The sequence below is a fragment of the Crocuta crocuta genome, unplaced genomic scaffold (genome assembly GCF_008692635.1).
Source record: "Crocuta crocuta isolate KB4526 unplaced genomic scaffold, BGI_CrCroc_1.0 scaffold128, whole genome shotgun sequence".
NCBI lineage: Eukaryota > Metazoa > Chordata > Mammalia > Carnivora > Hyaenidae > Crocuta > Crocuta crocuta.
Genome location: NW_027532232.1, coordinates 4,633,102 through 4,648,536, shown reverse-complemented (window position 1 = coordinate 4,648,536; position 15,435 = coordinate 4,633,102). Strand labels below are relative to the sequence as shown.

Here is a 15,435-nt window from a genome sequence, read left to right as displayed (position 1 = left end):
ATGGAGGAGGCTCCTTACCAGGTGGGCGGCAGAGCCCCGCTGTTGTAACTGGTCCCTCTGGTGATGCCTGCACCATGACCGTGAGCAGATGCTCACCCGAATACATCTTCTGTTCATCCGGGCCTAATTGTATACTCGCAACACCACGGGTATATTTCAGGCCCATCTGTCTCCTGTGGCAAGAAAACCTAATCCAAACTGGTTTAAGACCAAAAAAAAAAAGGAATTTCTTGGCTCATGTAACTGAGGTTCTGGAGTGGGGCTCGGCAAAGCACGCCTGGTTCAGGGCTCAGTGAGGTGATTAGAGTCCATGTCTTGTCTTTGGATGTCTTTTCCTTTGCTGTTATTGACTCTGTGTTTGCAGACTCTCCTCAAGCTTGCAGGTTCGCTCCCAGCAGTTGTTGGGCAACATACATCCAGGTTCGAATCTCAGTGGAGAAGAGTGAGCATTCTTGTCCTCCCTTGGCAGGGAGCCTCCTGAGATTTTCCCTGTAACCAGACCCGTCTGGTCGTGTGTCCGGTGTGTTCTGGTGGTGGTGTACAGGGAGCGGTGGGCTGGCGGCAAGTTCCCAGAGACGGTGAGCTGATGCCAGGTGGCAGAAACAGTGCCATGTCTGCTCTAGTGGGACAGAGGGACTGAGCTGGATGACATGGCTTGTGTTCTGAGTATTGGGGTTTGGTTGATTCATAAAATAGACTTGAGACTATGTAATTTTCTTTGATTTTATTTGACCTGTATACAGGTTGTCGTGTAAGGTTTTACTGCATTTTGTGTTGCGGTCTCGGTGGTCTCCTGGCAAAGTCTGCTTTGTCTTTGGGATTAAAGACTGCCTGCTTTGGTTTTACTGCATGGAGGTACAGCCTTCGTTTAGTGACATAGCAGTACTCTGTTTTGAATACTCTTCATATTCTGGATAAAGATCATACTTGTACCGTTTCACCTATGGAACTAAACAGATGTGGTGAATGAGAAATTCATAAGTTGGATGTAATCACAAATCCTCATCCATTTAGTGGCATGTCATTTTACTTTATTTTTTTAAAGTTTAAAGTTTATTTGTTTTGAGAGAGAAGGAACACCCTCAAACAGGGGAGGGGCAGAGAGAGAGGGTGAGAGAGAGAATCCCAAGCAGTCTCTGGGCTCTCAGCGCATTGCCTGACTTGGAGTTTAAAACCACCAACCAAGAGATTATGACCTGAGCTGATATCAAGTCGGATGCTCAACAGACTTAGCCCCCAGGTGCCTTGCTGTGTCGTTTTCATGCAGGTTTCTTTCTGCTGATGTAGGAGTATTTGGAACGGCAGCTTAATATTTCCTGGGCTGTGGAGTGGTGGCAGACAGTTCGAAGACCTGACCCGAGGCTACCACTCACTGACTGGGAAGGGTGAGGGGCTGGCCGACGTCTGGAGACTTACTACTCTGTGCTTCGAGCTGGGGGAACCTATGTGTGTTTGGTGCTGGCAGCCAGCTTTGAGGTACTGATGTTATCCTTAGTTTGGAAAAGATCTTTAAGGCAACATCAGCTTCCTTAGTAAAAAGAAATTCCAGAAGCTCCGGGTTGTATACTTCGGACCTGTTGATTGGTGGGGCATCTGGACCATTGGGTCCTAATTGTCTCTGAGGCTCATCTCCTTGGGGGTTTCTTGGTAGTGGGGTGCATTTCCCAGGCCCTGCGTGGAAAGTCCCACCCTTTTCATACTTGTTCACAGCTGGGCTCTGAGCAGTTCATGGTCAGTACATTAACAGACCTATTGTTTTTGTTTGTTTTAAAATATATTTGCCAGGTACACAGCCAGGCTCTGAGATTTTACAAATGAATAAAAATGGTTCTTGCTACTAAAGAACTTCCAGGGATGAGTTTGGATTGAAAAACATGAAAATATGATTTTAATATGTCGTAAATGGTGTGATAGTGGGAGAGGGTTTATTTTATATAAAATATTCTTGTAAATCGTCCCTTAAATTTTATTACTTTTTAGTGGACCAGCCTGTTTGCCCTTATGCTTTCAAAGAACAGTCTAAACATTTTTAGATTTATTTCTTAGATTGTTATTTGGAGGTCCTGATCCTTGTATATGGATAATTTCCTGTGAGTGAATTACCATAATTTTTCCTGTTTTCTCTCTATTGTGTGTATATACCAGACCATCCTATAGCTTAAAGCCTTCACTTAGGTACTTCTTTATTTGGAAGAGCTGTGTGAAATTTACAGACTTGGAAATTTATCCATGCATGCTGTTTTACAGCGAGGTTGGTTCCAGAATCAATTTCGAAATGTTCTGTTGTTGATCTTGCAACTTGTACATTTATACCCTTGGTCAGAGAGGCTGTTTTGTTGTGACATACTTTATCAGAGATAAAGTTGCTAATGGTAGAAACACCGTGGAAGGGATTCCAGACTATTCAACAAGGACGATTCTAGTTTGAAAACAGGAAGTGCTGATTGACAGAATGATGCCTCTTCACCAGCACATAAAATGTGTACCTTAAAAAAACTAAGTGCCATGTTCCTGCTGGAACTTTCCTCAGGTGCAGGAGTGCTACCTCCAAGAACGGAGAATTTGTCAAGGCAGCAGAAGGGGTGGTTGTGATTAGTTTATGAGCTAATGAAGCAAGATAATCCCTCGTTATCTGATGACTTTCCCTTCTAGTTCCTAGGCCTTTGAAGCGCAGTATGTCTGAAAATAATTTGCACGGAGTTACTTGAGCTCATGTGTTAACTGGCAGATAGGAAAGCGAACGGTCTCCACAAAGTTATTTCTTAAATACAGCTCCAGTTTCTCCCTGCCTTTGGTGTCTTTCTGCTCTGCCTCAGCATCTTCTGTCTTCCACACTGTGTGCTTTGCCTCAGAGATGGGGTCACCTTCCTGAGTTCAGTCTCTCCAGGGCTTAGGACTGTTATCTTTGCTCCACATCAGCAGCCCTGAAGATGAGGTCACACTATCCCTTTCACGTTATCTCTGTGGCCTCCTCCAGCCAACTTCTCTTGAGTTCTGAAGCCTGTCCGTTCTTCTCATTCTCTTCGTGCTTGTGATACAGGGTCCTCACCTAGTTTGGTGTCCATCGTTGCTCGTGGGGCCTGCCAGCCGGAGTTCTGCCTTCAGAGCCCCGTATCCAGCTGTCCCCTGCTCATACCTTAGAGTCCCTTCCATTCTCTCTTGGCCTTTTGAAATCAGCTCAGCTTTGAAGGTGGAGTTGTCACCTTTCCTGCCCCTCCCCCTCCCCTTTCTCCTGTAAGTCTCCTAGTGTGTTTTCTTCTCAGCCTTGTGGGGTGGGACCCAAGTTCCCAAAGGTCAAGTTCCTTGTCTGGTTATCTTCTTGTAGTCATGGCCTGTTCCTAGTTGTCTGTTATCACGTGCCTGTCTCGCCCCTCTTTCAGCCGGAGAAGTCCATACATCTGCTGTCTCTGTCATGGGGGGCGGGGGGGGGGGACTGTTCAGACAGAAAGCTACCCGCTGACCTCTGGGCTCCCTGCCTTCCTGTAAAGCTGGTCTCCTTAGGCGCTTTCTCTCTGCCCGAGGGTTTGCTTTGAACAGGGAAGTGAAGCCCTGCTCTCTTGTCTGTTCTTCAGGCCAGAGCATCCTCCTTTCCTACACTTAAGTCTTCACCACGTTTCAGTAAGTGTGGAATTCCTTTTCTCTCCTCACCAGTGTGGTCGCAGAAGCTGCCCTCCTCTCTGGTGCCAGGACTGTGTTGGAGCCCCGCCTAACCTCCTCTCTGCTGGTCTGCTGCTCTTCCCAGAATGTCTGTCTCCCCTCCCCTTTGATTTATTTTGGCTTTCCTTTGCTCTTAGATAAATTAAAGCAAACCTCCTTATGTGACAGCTTTGCACCTTGCACCATCTGACAGAGCACTGTCTTAATCTTTTGAAGATATGATTTTATATTTATTTACTTAGATTTAATTAATTTCTTCACAAGTATGATTTTAATACTTTGAGAAGCAAATATTCTGGAAGAGGATGCTTGTTTAGACTTAAAAATGGGGACTCTGGCGGGGGACGCCTGGGTGGCTCAGTTGGATAAGCTTCCGACTTTGGCTCAGGTCATGATCTCACAGTTTGTGAGTTCGAGCCCCGTGTCGGGCTCTGTGCTGGCAGCTCAGAGCTTGGAGCCTGTCTTCAGATTTTGTGTTTCCTTCTCTCTCTGCCCCTCCCCCGCTCGCGTTGTCTCTCTCAAAAATAAATAAAACATAAAATTAAAAAAAAAAATAGGGACTGCATTGACTTTGGCATCTGGGGAATGATGGGCTGTCCCCACATGCAAATGTAATTTGTTCCTAGAGCCTGCACCTACCAATAAGGTAGAAGAATTTACTTGGCATTTGCCGCGTTTTTTTGTTTGCTGGCCAGGAATCCCCTCCTGTGAGTAGAGGTGGCACAAAGTACAGACTTACCTCCCTGTGCTGGAGGTGAGAAGCCTGGTTAAAAAATGCTTCAGTTTGCACCAGACAATGCTACTGTGTACTTTCTACTTTGAGTGCTGTGTGTACATTTTACTGTTTCAGATTACTTTCTCAGTTACATTCTTTATTTATGCCTGTAGCTGCTAACTTAATTATGAAAAACTTAACAGTATGTGTCTACATTTTTTTTCTTTTTTACTCCAGAAGCCTCATAGACTAAAAACCAGCTTGTTACAGTATTTCTGTATTAGAGTACTGAGTATTCCTGTAATAGAGTATTTCTGTAATGGGGTTGATCACATTTCTGTAAGACGGTTGTCATTTAGGACTGGAGAAACTTTGTAAGTAAAAACGTCTCTTAAAGGTTGTGTTAAGGAAAAGTTTATCCTTTGAATGAAATCTTTTAAGGATTTAACCCTGCAGAACGAATGAGCACTCCCTTGCAGGTATCAACAGTGTCATGTATTATTTATTTTGTTGATTGTTAGTTTGCTGGGGATTAAAACGCAAGTGATCATATTCGGCTGGTTAGATTAGTGATTTTAATATGAAACCATTGCTTTTAGAATAATCATGGGCCAGACTGGGAAGAAATCTGAGAAGGGACCGGTTTGTTGGCGCAAGCGTGTAAAATCAGAGTACATGCGGCTGCGGCAGCTCAAGAGGTTCAGGCGGGCTGACGAAGTTAAGGTACAGCTTTATCTTTTGTGCGGTGCACCCACAGTTCAGGGTCGTTCCCTCCCCCCACCCCCCAAAGATAAGTTTCAATTTGCAAAGGGTCCATTTTCAGCCAAGGTCATATTTATAGTAAGATAAATGAAGGCTTGGAAGCCAAGGGCCTTGATCTGTCTTAATTAGCATAAAGATTGTACCAGGCACCGTAATGATAATGGAAAGATTGTAATCTAATGGCTGTTCAATCTACTTGGAAATCACTATCTTTTAGTGTATCTTTTGTATTGCATGTGTAGACTCTGGACCCACATACAAAGGAATGTGTTTCATGGTTTTGTGTTTTTAAAGTCATTGTGATTTTGTTTTCATATCCTGTCGACAATAATAGGAGTGGTGTTTTTGTGTTATTTGAATGTGGGAAACTACAGTTTAGTGTAAAATCTATATGTGTTTGCAGGAACGCTCTTGATATTTTTGAGAAATCACTAGATTTTAACCTGTGTTAGAGACACTGCCAATTTTCTAACAATGAACAATTTCTCTTCTCCTCTCCTCCATTTTTTTAAAGAGTATGTTTAGTTCCAATCGTCAGAAAATTTTGGAAAGAACGGAAATCTTAAATCAAGAATGGAAACAGCGAAGGATACAGCCTGTCCACATCCTGACTTCTGTGAGCTCATTGCGCGGGACCAGGGAGGTTGGTGAACTCACGCACTGGAGTAATTATCAGTGCATTCTGGTTTTTGCTGTTGGAATGTTGGTTGGTTATTGATATTGAGAAGTCACTCGCTTCTGGAAGTCCGTCTGTTTATTGCTATTTCTTTTTAATGTCGCAGCTAACTGTTGGTGGCTGCCCATAGGTAACAGTCTTGGCTACCAGGAGTAGTATTAAGAGAGCTGTAGCGTTTAGAACATATTTTCACTGTTACCGGGTAGATTTGTAGATTTTTATAGGATTGTTGATTAAAACATTTTTTTAAACTAAATACTCTTTAATGTCCTCATCAGATCACTATTTAGAGCAAGGCTCTCTGGCTCGTAGTTACCTTTCTTTCTGCCCCTTAGCATAAATTAGCCATGCTGCAAGAAAATGTTTCCTTTTTATTCATATTCATCGACTAAGGAAATTATTTGTTATTTGAACATTTTGTTCAGATTCTAAGGCTCTCTAAGAATTTTTAAATTCGCTGTTGAGAGATCAGAAGTCCTTTTTCATAGCATTTTCTAAAAGAAGGAAGTAGATCTTAATCCTATTTTCAAAAGAAGGTAATAAATGCATGGCAGATTTTTATAATTAAATGACAAAACACAGTGTGGCAGCAAAATGAAAAGAAAATGGCAGAAGCTGAAAAACTATAGAACTAGTCAGTAGGGTGTTACGTAAAACATTTTGGTTTAAATACCTGCTTTATATAGGAAAACGTGGCATAGGAGGTGGGATGCTATTTGAATGGGCATCGAAACAGAAAGAAGGAAGAAAGTGCAGTGGGTAGTTGTTTATCTGAATGTCTAAACACGGAAAGCATCTAGACAATGGGATCTGTTCTGAAATAATGTGTTCAGTGAGGTTATAATATTTGTAAAATATTGTGATAAGGATTTGCTACCACGTGAGACCTGTTGATTTTGTGACACGCTGGCTTCAGAGAGACTTGTCGGTGCTGTCATAGCAGCCTGGTCCTGGTGACTGGGTCATCGTGTGGTGATCTCTGTGGTGACACATGACTTGTAATGATTCATAGTCATTTATTCATTTTGTCAGGTGACCCCTCTTTAAAGCCTAGGCTTGCAGTTATATAGATATATATCACATGCTACTAACGCCTTCTGCACCACCCGGGATAGGTCAGGGCCTGTGAGCTAGAGGTAAATGACTTTTATTAATACATTAAGGGTGAAAGGAATTTGTTTCTATGCTAGTCAGAATGTTCTCAAAAGAAATGAGGATGGGGCTTCTAAGTAATTATGTGAAAGTTTGGTCTGGTGACCTTTTGGAAATTTTGAGGTGAAGGAAACGGAAACCTTTTTCTTTCCCCCAAAGGAACAGATCTTAGAAGTCTGGAGAAATGAGCAGGCACATGGGATATGTGCCTATTGCCACCCATTGCAGATCTCAAAATGCTACCCACGGTCCACCTTTTATTTATAAGTAAAAGTTAGTGGCAGTAATGATTTCTGGCACAGTGCTAGGTATTCTGCACAAGTGAACCTCATTTACTGTTTGTGAGTCTTATTGTGCGCCCCCTGCCCACCCCCTGACACTGAGCCTTAGAAGACTTCAGTCAGTTTGCTTGCTCTAATGATCTGATGTGGGTCCAGAAGAGTACACTTTGCTCAGACACCTTAAGAAAGGAGTAAAGTTCACTGTTTATGTCCAACTTCAATTATTCATAATGCAATTTTAAGTACAGTTTATTCAAATGACTATTTACTAATTGAATTTTGCTTTTAATTTTGTCAAATGATGATAAATTATTGAATGTAAAGATATCTAACTTTTTAATGTGAGTTTATATGAGAAATTGTAGAATTAGCATTTTAATAAAACAAAATTGCTTTCTAAACTTAGTACCCCACACGGGCTGAGAAAAACCATTTTCACAAAATAGGATGGGAAAGGAGGAGAATCACCCCGAGCCTCAGGAAGTCCATTTTTGTTGCATGGAACTCTGACCTGGTCAAGTCTGTTAGTTTCTGAGCTACTCTTGCGAGCGGATTCTACTTCAAATGATTCATCTTTTACTTCCCCCTTTAAAACCATCATCACTGACTTTTGGAAGCTGAACGTTTATACAGTTTGTGATAAGCTTTTTGGTATTCTCACAATAAAGATAAAATTTTAGGACTGAAAAGGACTTTAATGATCTCTGTCTAATCACCTTTTTAGATGAGAATATATCCGTGTTTATTTTGCTTCAGTTTGAGCATTCCCAGCTGTACGTCAGTTTCTTTTACATGCTTTACAAGTTGGGAATCTGAAGTAGGTCAGAATCAGGAGGGTAAATACAAGTTAGTGTGTTTTGCAAAGACTTTCCTAGTAGTAGGCTTGGCGGGAGTTCAGACTGCAGCGTTGATCCAAACACCTAGTCTGTGGCCTTCAACTTTGGGAAGTGCTGTTATAACACCGTTTTAATTAACTGCTTATTTTTATAAGCTGATCCTTTGTAAGTGCTGTGTCTTCAGTCGACATCCTTTGTGGCCAGAGGACCATTCAACGACAATTTTCAGTTTTTCACTCAAGTCTTCTACTTCAGTCCCTTCTGTGTTTGTAAAGTAGATGTGTTCAGTTTTAAAATGACGGGTTTTTATCGGGTTAATTTGGTGAAGAACGTCTGGCAGAGGCTGCTCTCCGATCTGATGAAGTGACCCTCTAGATGCTGACTTCAGACCAAGGAGCTCTGCAGTTGACCTTAGAGACCACATCTTCCATGTGCTGTGTTCTTAATGTGTGTTTTTAAGGTACTTGTGGCTGGTTGCTTTCTAGTGTTGAGGTCCCAGAGCCTGTGTGGTAGTGCCCAGAGAATGTTTACACAGAAGGTGCCCGTGGTTTTCTTTTTAAAAAGACTTCTGACTTCTTGAAGACAGTGACTGTATGCTTTGCAGTTATTTCCTGTGCCCTTCAGTTAATCTTTTTAAGGAGCTTTCACTTGAAAAATGTCACTAAGTGATAAATACATATCAGGGGTTGTCCACCTTACTGGTGTAATATGTGGCTGTTTATACAAACAGTTGCTTGTAGGTGACTTTTGTTACTTTGTCTTATTGGTAAAAAGTGATATCCTGTAAGTCTTCACATCTGCAGTCCTGTTCTTCAGTGTGTCTGTTTTCCAGTTTTAATGAAGAAACTGGTTTAGGAGCTGCTCTTGCAGCTCTTAGTGCATTTCTTTTTGTATGTTTGTCCATTTCTTACAAAAAACCACGAGGCGCTTTCCTTCATTGATGACGTGAAGATTTTTATTACTGCGTGTATTATGACTAAAAGAGAGGTTTGCTCAAATGATGTGTCTTCTGGACAAGCGGTGTGATTGGTTTAGTAATTTAAAAATAGCTCACCAACGTGCATTTCCAGACCCACAGGAGAACTTAATGTTCTTGTAGAATTTTGTATCTTGTTTGCTAATGAAAATGGTGGGAGCTTTTTATGTGTATTTAAATGTGGGGCATTTCCAGGGTGTCTAACACATTAGAAAGACAACATAGTCCTCATATTTATGAAGTTAAAAAAATTTTTTTAGTGTTTTTTTTTAATCTCTGAGAGAGTGCAAGTGGGGGAGAGAAGGGGACAAAGGATCTGAAGCAGTTTCTGCAGTGACAGCAGCGAGCGGATGTGGGGCTTGAACTCATGAACTGCGAGATCATGATCAGACGCTCAACTGAGCCAATCAGGTGTCCCAAGAGTTAAAAAAGTTTTAACACATACAAGTGTGATCTTCCTAGTGATAATTGAAATGATTATGAGTTCATCATCTAACATTTAATATTTGCAAATTATTTTTGAGGGGGAGAGGCTTCTATCAAAATAACGGTATAAGTTCTCTTGTATGTTTGCAGTTTGGACTTGCTATTTTTATTGAAGGAGACAAAAACATTGTCTCATTTACTCATAAACACTTGATTGCATTATTTATTGACCCTAATGCACTCTCCTCTGTTAAATGTAAACAGAAATTTAGTTACTGTTTACAAAAATATGCTCGTGTAGGGGCACCTGGGTGGCTGAGTTGGTTAAGTGTCCGACTTTGGTTCAGGTCATGATCTCAACAGTTTATGGGTTCGAGCCCCACGTTGGACTCTGTGCTGAACGCTTGTTCAGAGCCTGGAGCCTGCTTCAGATTCTGTGTCACCTTGTCTCTCTGCCCCTCCCTGCTCACACTCTGTCTCACTCTATCTCTCAAAAATAAATAAAAGTAAAAAAAAAATTAAAAAAAAATATGCTAGTATACCTAGTACGTCATTTTAGCAATCTTAAATACACTTGTCAACTTTGAATATAGTAACATGCTTTCTTTCCTTTGTAAATTTCACCAGTAGGTCTGGATTCTGATGAGCCATTTGAGCAAATATGGCAGGGAGCTGGGTCATTTTTCTCATGTCTTAGAAATGAATGGAGGGCTCCCTGTTGAACTTAGCCATCCTTTCTTGGTACCTCAAGGAACTGGTTTCTAAGTTGCTTTCTGTTGCTCTTTGCTTCTTCTAACCTATTGGTGGTATTTATTTGGAGAGTTCAGTACTCTGCCAGTTCTTCCCACCGTATTAACTTTTCAAATCACTTCAGCCTTTGCTTCGTTTCTGGCTTTCTTTAGGCTGAAGTAGATGGAACATTTCTTAAGTGACGGTAAAGGAGGCTTTCTTTCTCTTTTTTTTTTTTTGGAAAGGAAACTAATGGGTTTTATGCTTTTCCGAAAGGACATTAAAAAAAAAAGATCACTTACGATGTCTGAGTTTATATCAATACCCTATATTAAACATATATCATACACTTGATGTATGAGTTTATTATTTAAACTTAAGATTCTCTGTCTTACATTTGAAAAGTGAATTTTTCAAAAATGTCAAATGTTTATATTTTGTGCAATGAATAAACCAGCAGAAGTTGCTTTTAGTTTGCTGGCTTTCTGCCAGCACATTGTGTATATAGTTGGTGTTTTACATACATTGTCACCTGTTTAATTGACTACAAAGATCAATATCAAAAATCGTTGATCTACAAAGATCAGCTCTTTTCCCAAAATGCAAGACCAAATATTGACAGTAATTTTAAAAACCGCTTGAACTGAAGAAATGCTTGTCTAGCTTCCATTGTTAAAAATTATTTATTGTTCTGAAGAAATAAGATTTTATTACACCTTGAACTTCTAGGATAACATGGATTGACTTAAATTCATTGCTTAGGATTCTGCTTTATCTTCCCTCAGTAGATTTGATAAAAGAATATGACTTGAGTACTGTTTTGGGAGGGTTGGGCAGAGTTCTCAGCTACCTTACATTGATTGAGGTAGCTTTATAATCTGTTGGGTAAATGAAACTTTTTTTTATTCTCTTCAACCAAAAGGCCATTGTGGAAAGACTCTTGAAAATTCACATAACATTGAACTATATAAAACAGTAGACAGTAGACAAAAGTTTTTATAGGACAACTCCTGTGATTTTTAATTTTTCTGATCTCTTTCGATATATAACTAACATAATGGTAATATATCTATTATTATCATTATACAAATAATTACATAAATTTTATATAAATAATGATCATATATAAATAATATACTGTTATTTATTTCAAATGGTTACTGGCCACGGGTGCCTGGATGGCTCAGTCCAAACCAAGATTCTTAATATCCGGGTCCTGAGTTCAAGCTCCATATTGGGCATGGAGCTTGCTGAAAAAATAAAAGTTGATTGACCAGATAAAATGTGCCTGCCAATTTGGGCCATCACTTAAATGCATTCTTTTTTTTTTTTTTTAAGTGTAGTTGACACATAATGTTACATTAGTTTCAGGTGTCTAACCTAGTGATTTATCTTCTCTCTTCCTAATGCTGTGCTCACTACAAGTATAGTCCCCATCTGTCCCCATGTACTGTTTTCAGTACCGGAGATGGTATTCCCTATGTTGTCCCTTTTATTCCCATGATTTATTCCATAACTGGAAGCCTGTATCTCTCACTCCCCTCCCTCATTTTCCCATCTTCCCAACCTCCACGTTTTGGACCGTCATTTCTGTCCAGGTCCTTATTCTCTAAGAATGCAGGGTTTGATAACTGTGGATATGTCGCCATTTATTGCTCTATTCTTTTCTTCTTCTTTTTTTTAATGTTTATTTTTGAAAGCGAGCGAGAGTGGGAGCAGGGAGGGGCAGAGAGAGAGAGGGAGAAAGAGAATCCCAAGCAGGCTTTAGGCTCAGCGGGGAGTCCAACTTGGGGCTCAACTGAGCCACCCAGGATCCCTGCCTTATTCTTAATTGATAAAATATATTTTTTATTTTTGCAATTAGTATTTTACTGAATACCCTTCATTGTGCGTCTTTATATCTTTGAATAATTTTGTAGAAGTTCCTAGAAATAGAATTACTGGGTCAAGAGAATATGCATATTAAATTTGTTTTTTAAACTTTATTTTAGAGTGAGTGCAAGGTGGGGAGAGGGCAGAGGGAGGGGGAGAGAGACTCTCAAGCAGGCTCCACCTTCAGCGCGGAGCCCAAAGCGGGGCTCCATCCCACAACCTGGGGTCATGACCTGAGCGGATACCAAGAGTTGGACACTCAACCAAGTGAGCCACCCAGGCGTCCTGCATATTAACATTTTTATCGATATTATCACATTGTTCCCCCCAAAGATTTTCCATCTGCACCTTACCAGATGTTTATGGTAGCATCTATTCCTCTTGGTTCTCAGTGCATAATACCAGTCTTCTTGATCTTTGCCAGTGTGATTTGCAAGATGCTACTTCAGTTTGTTTGCTTTTCTTTACTCTTTAAGTTTCTGTTATCTGTTTATATTTCTTCTCCTTCGTGACTGCTGGGGTGTTGGATCTATCAAAATTAGTTTGGATTGTTCCTTATGGTTTTTAAGGACTTTTTGTATATTGTTAAATATTCAGTTATGTTTTGCAGATTCCCACTCCCACTTCTTCCCATTTTGATGTTATATTTTGGTTTCTGGTATATTTTGGTTTATGAATGTTTTATTTTTTTATTAAAAAAGTTTAGAAAAATGTTTATTTTTGAGAAGGAGAGAGAGAGAACATGTGAGCAGGGCAGGGGCAGAGAGGGGGACAGAGGATGCGAAGCAGGCTCTGCACTGACAGCAGGGAGCCTGATGTGGGGCTTGAACTCAACCAGGAGATAATGACCTGAGCTGAAATCAAAGTCAGATGCTTAAACGACTGAGCCACACAGGCACTCCAAATCTTTATTTATTTTAAATGTTTCTCAGATGTGGGCAAATGTCATTTTAAATTTTTATTAAAAAATTTTTTTTTAAAAAAAAGTTTATTTTGAGAGAGCTGGCACGCACATGTGTTGAGTGTGCACGTGAGTGGGGGAGGGGCAGAGAGACAGAGAACTCCAAGTAGGCTCTACCCTTCAGTACTAACCCTGAAGTCAGGCATGAACTGTGAGACCATGACCTGAGCCAAAATCAAGAGTTGTACACTTAATTGACTGAGCCACCCAAGTGCCCCTTTCCTTTCTTTCTTTTTTCAAATGTTTTTTATTTATTTTTGAGAGTCAGAGAGAGACAGCGCGAGCAGGGGAGGGTCAGAGAGAGAGGGAGAAACAGAATCTGAAACAGGCTCCAGGCTCTGAGCTGGCTGTCAGCACAGAGCCTGACGTGGGGCTCGAACCCACGAACAGTGAGATTATGACCTGAGCTGAAATGGGACGCCCAACCGACTGAGCCCCCCAGGCGCCCCCCAGGTGCCCCTTTTCTAAACTTTAGACTTGGAGAGCATGAGAGGGGGAGAGGGCAAAGGGAGAGAGAAAGAATCCCAAGGAGGCTCTGTGCTCAGGGCAGAGTCCGAGTCAGGGCAGAGCCCGACTCGGTGCAATCCCATGACCCCAGGATCATGACGTGAGCTGAAATCAAGAGTCGGATGCTCAATCAACTGAGCCACCCAGGTGTCCCAAGACTGTCCTACATTTTAAGAGATGACTGGGCATATTTGGAATTTCAGAATAGTGGGATGTACCTTGTAGGGAGAGAAGAAGACCATCTTTATATTATTAGGCAAATACTGGTTTATAGAAGTTTTATTTTATTTTTTAAATTTTTTTAATTGTTTCTAGGAGAGAGAGAGAGAGAGACAGTGTGAGCAGGGGAGGGTCAGAGAGAGAGAGGGAGTCACAGACTGAAACAGGCTCCAGGCTCTGAGCCGGCAGTCAGCACAGAGCCCAACGCAGGGCTCGAACCCACGAACCGCGAGATCATGACCTAAGCGAAAGTCGGACGCTTAACCGACTAAGCCACCCAGGCGCCCCTTATAGAAGTTTTAAATGTGTACATAGTCAAATTAGAATTTCTTTTGATTTCTGTTTTCTAAAGGCTTAGAAAGATTATAAATTACTTCTGCTTCCTGTTAGTTTTCACGTTTATATTTTATTTTATTTATTTTTTAAAGATTTTTTAATTTTTTCAAGTTTATTTATTTTGAGAGAGAAAGAGTGCACACAGGGAAGGGGTGGGGAGAGAGAGGGGGAGAGAGCATCGCAAGCAGGCTCTGTACTGTCAGCACAGAACTGGACGCCAGGCTCAAACTCCTAAACCGTGAGATCATGACTTGAGCCAAAGTTAGAGGCTTAACTGACTGACCTGGCACCCCTAAAGTATTTTATTTTATTTTTAAGTATTTTTGTTTTTATTTTTTAAATTTATTTGTTGAGAGAGCACGTGGGTGCATGCCCGTGAGGGAGGGGCAGAGAGAGAGGGGGAGCGAGGGAGTCTCAAGCAGGCTTTGTGATGTCAGTGTACAGCCCAATGCCAAGCTCGATCTCACATGAGATCATGACCTGAGTTGAAATCAAGTGTTGGACACTCAACCACCTGAGCCACCCAGACACCCCTCAAGGTTTTATTTTTTAAGCAATCTCTATACCCAACATGGGGCTAGAACTCACAACCCCGAGCTCAAGAGTCACATGCTCCGTTGACTGAGCCAGCCACATGCCCCTCACTGGTTTTAATATTTAACCTATTAGGAATTTACTTTGAGATAAAAAGTGAGTGGGGGGTGGTTTTTAATATTTTTCTCTAGCTTTCTAGTAGTTTCCACACTATGTAGTAAGCAGTCAGTAAATAGTAAAAGAGCAGTCACAGATCTTTTCTGCACAGATCAATCGAATCGGCCTACCTGATTGGTGGTCCCCAGAGCAGATCTACTACCTGAGCCAGGACTTGGTGCTTCTCCTCAGAGACCATGCCGGGTGCGGGTCTGGTATCTCCACTGGACCTCGGTGTCTGCTGCGCTGTCTTGTTCAGCCCCACGGCCGCTCCTGGGAGCCAGGCTTCAGAACGGTCATGCTGCCACGGCTCATGGAAACCAGGGGCTGAAATTAGACTCTGCCTTCCGTTTCTTAGTTGTTGCTTGTTTGTATTTTTTCAGTGACAGATGATCGTATTTCACACTCATAGGACTGTTATGGAGTTGGATCTTTGAGTTTGCATGGCTTCAGCCAGTTACCCGCTTCTGTGCCTTTTGTGTGTTCTGTAGTTTTACCAAAACTTACATATTGATTTGTTCAATTTCTGATTTCCAGTTATTTTAGCAAAACTGGAGTTTGTAGCAAAACTGCAGATTATGTGGAATGATTTAATAGAGCTCCCTTCTGGCCCCAGACCGCATTGGGTTTTCCCTGTGCA

The 15,435-nt window shown here is 41.3% G+C and overlaps 1 protein-coding gene across 6 annotated transcripts in view; it reads left to right on the top strand.

Annotated features, from left to right (window-relative positions):
- EZH2 (enhancer of zeste 2 polycomb repressive complex 2 subunit) overlaps positions 1–15,435 on the top strand; it is a 65,733-nt gene that overhangs the window by 19,446 nt on the left and 30,852 nt on the right. For 2 of the 6 annotated variants that reach the window (XM_077777979.1, XM_077777975.1), the window contains exons 2-3: positions 4,972–5,095; positions 5,649–5,777. In XM_077777979.1, the coding sequence (XP_077634105.1) occupies positions 4,979–5,095; positions 5,649–5,777 (246 nt within the window). In that variant the 5' untranslated portion in view covers positions 4,972–4,978. Of the gene's footprint in view, positions 1–4,971; positions 5,096–5,648; positions 5,778–15,435 lie in introns of those variants that run through there. The other 4 variants (XM_077777978.1, XM_077777974.1, XM_077777977.1 and 1 more) reach the window with 3 other exon arrangements.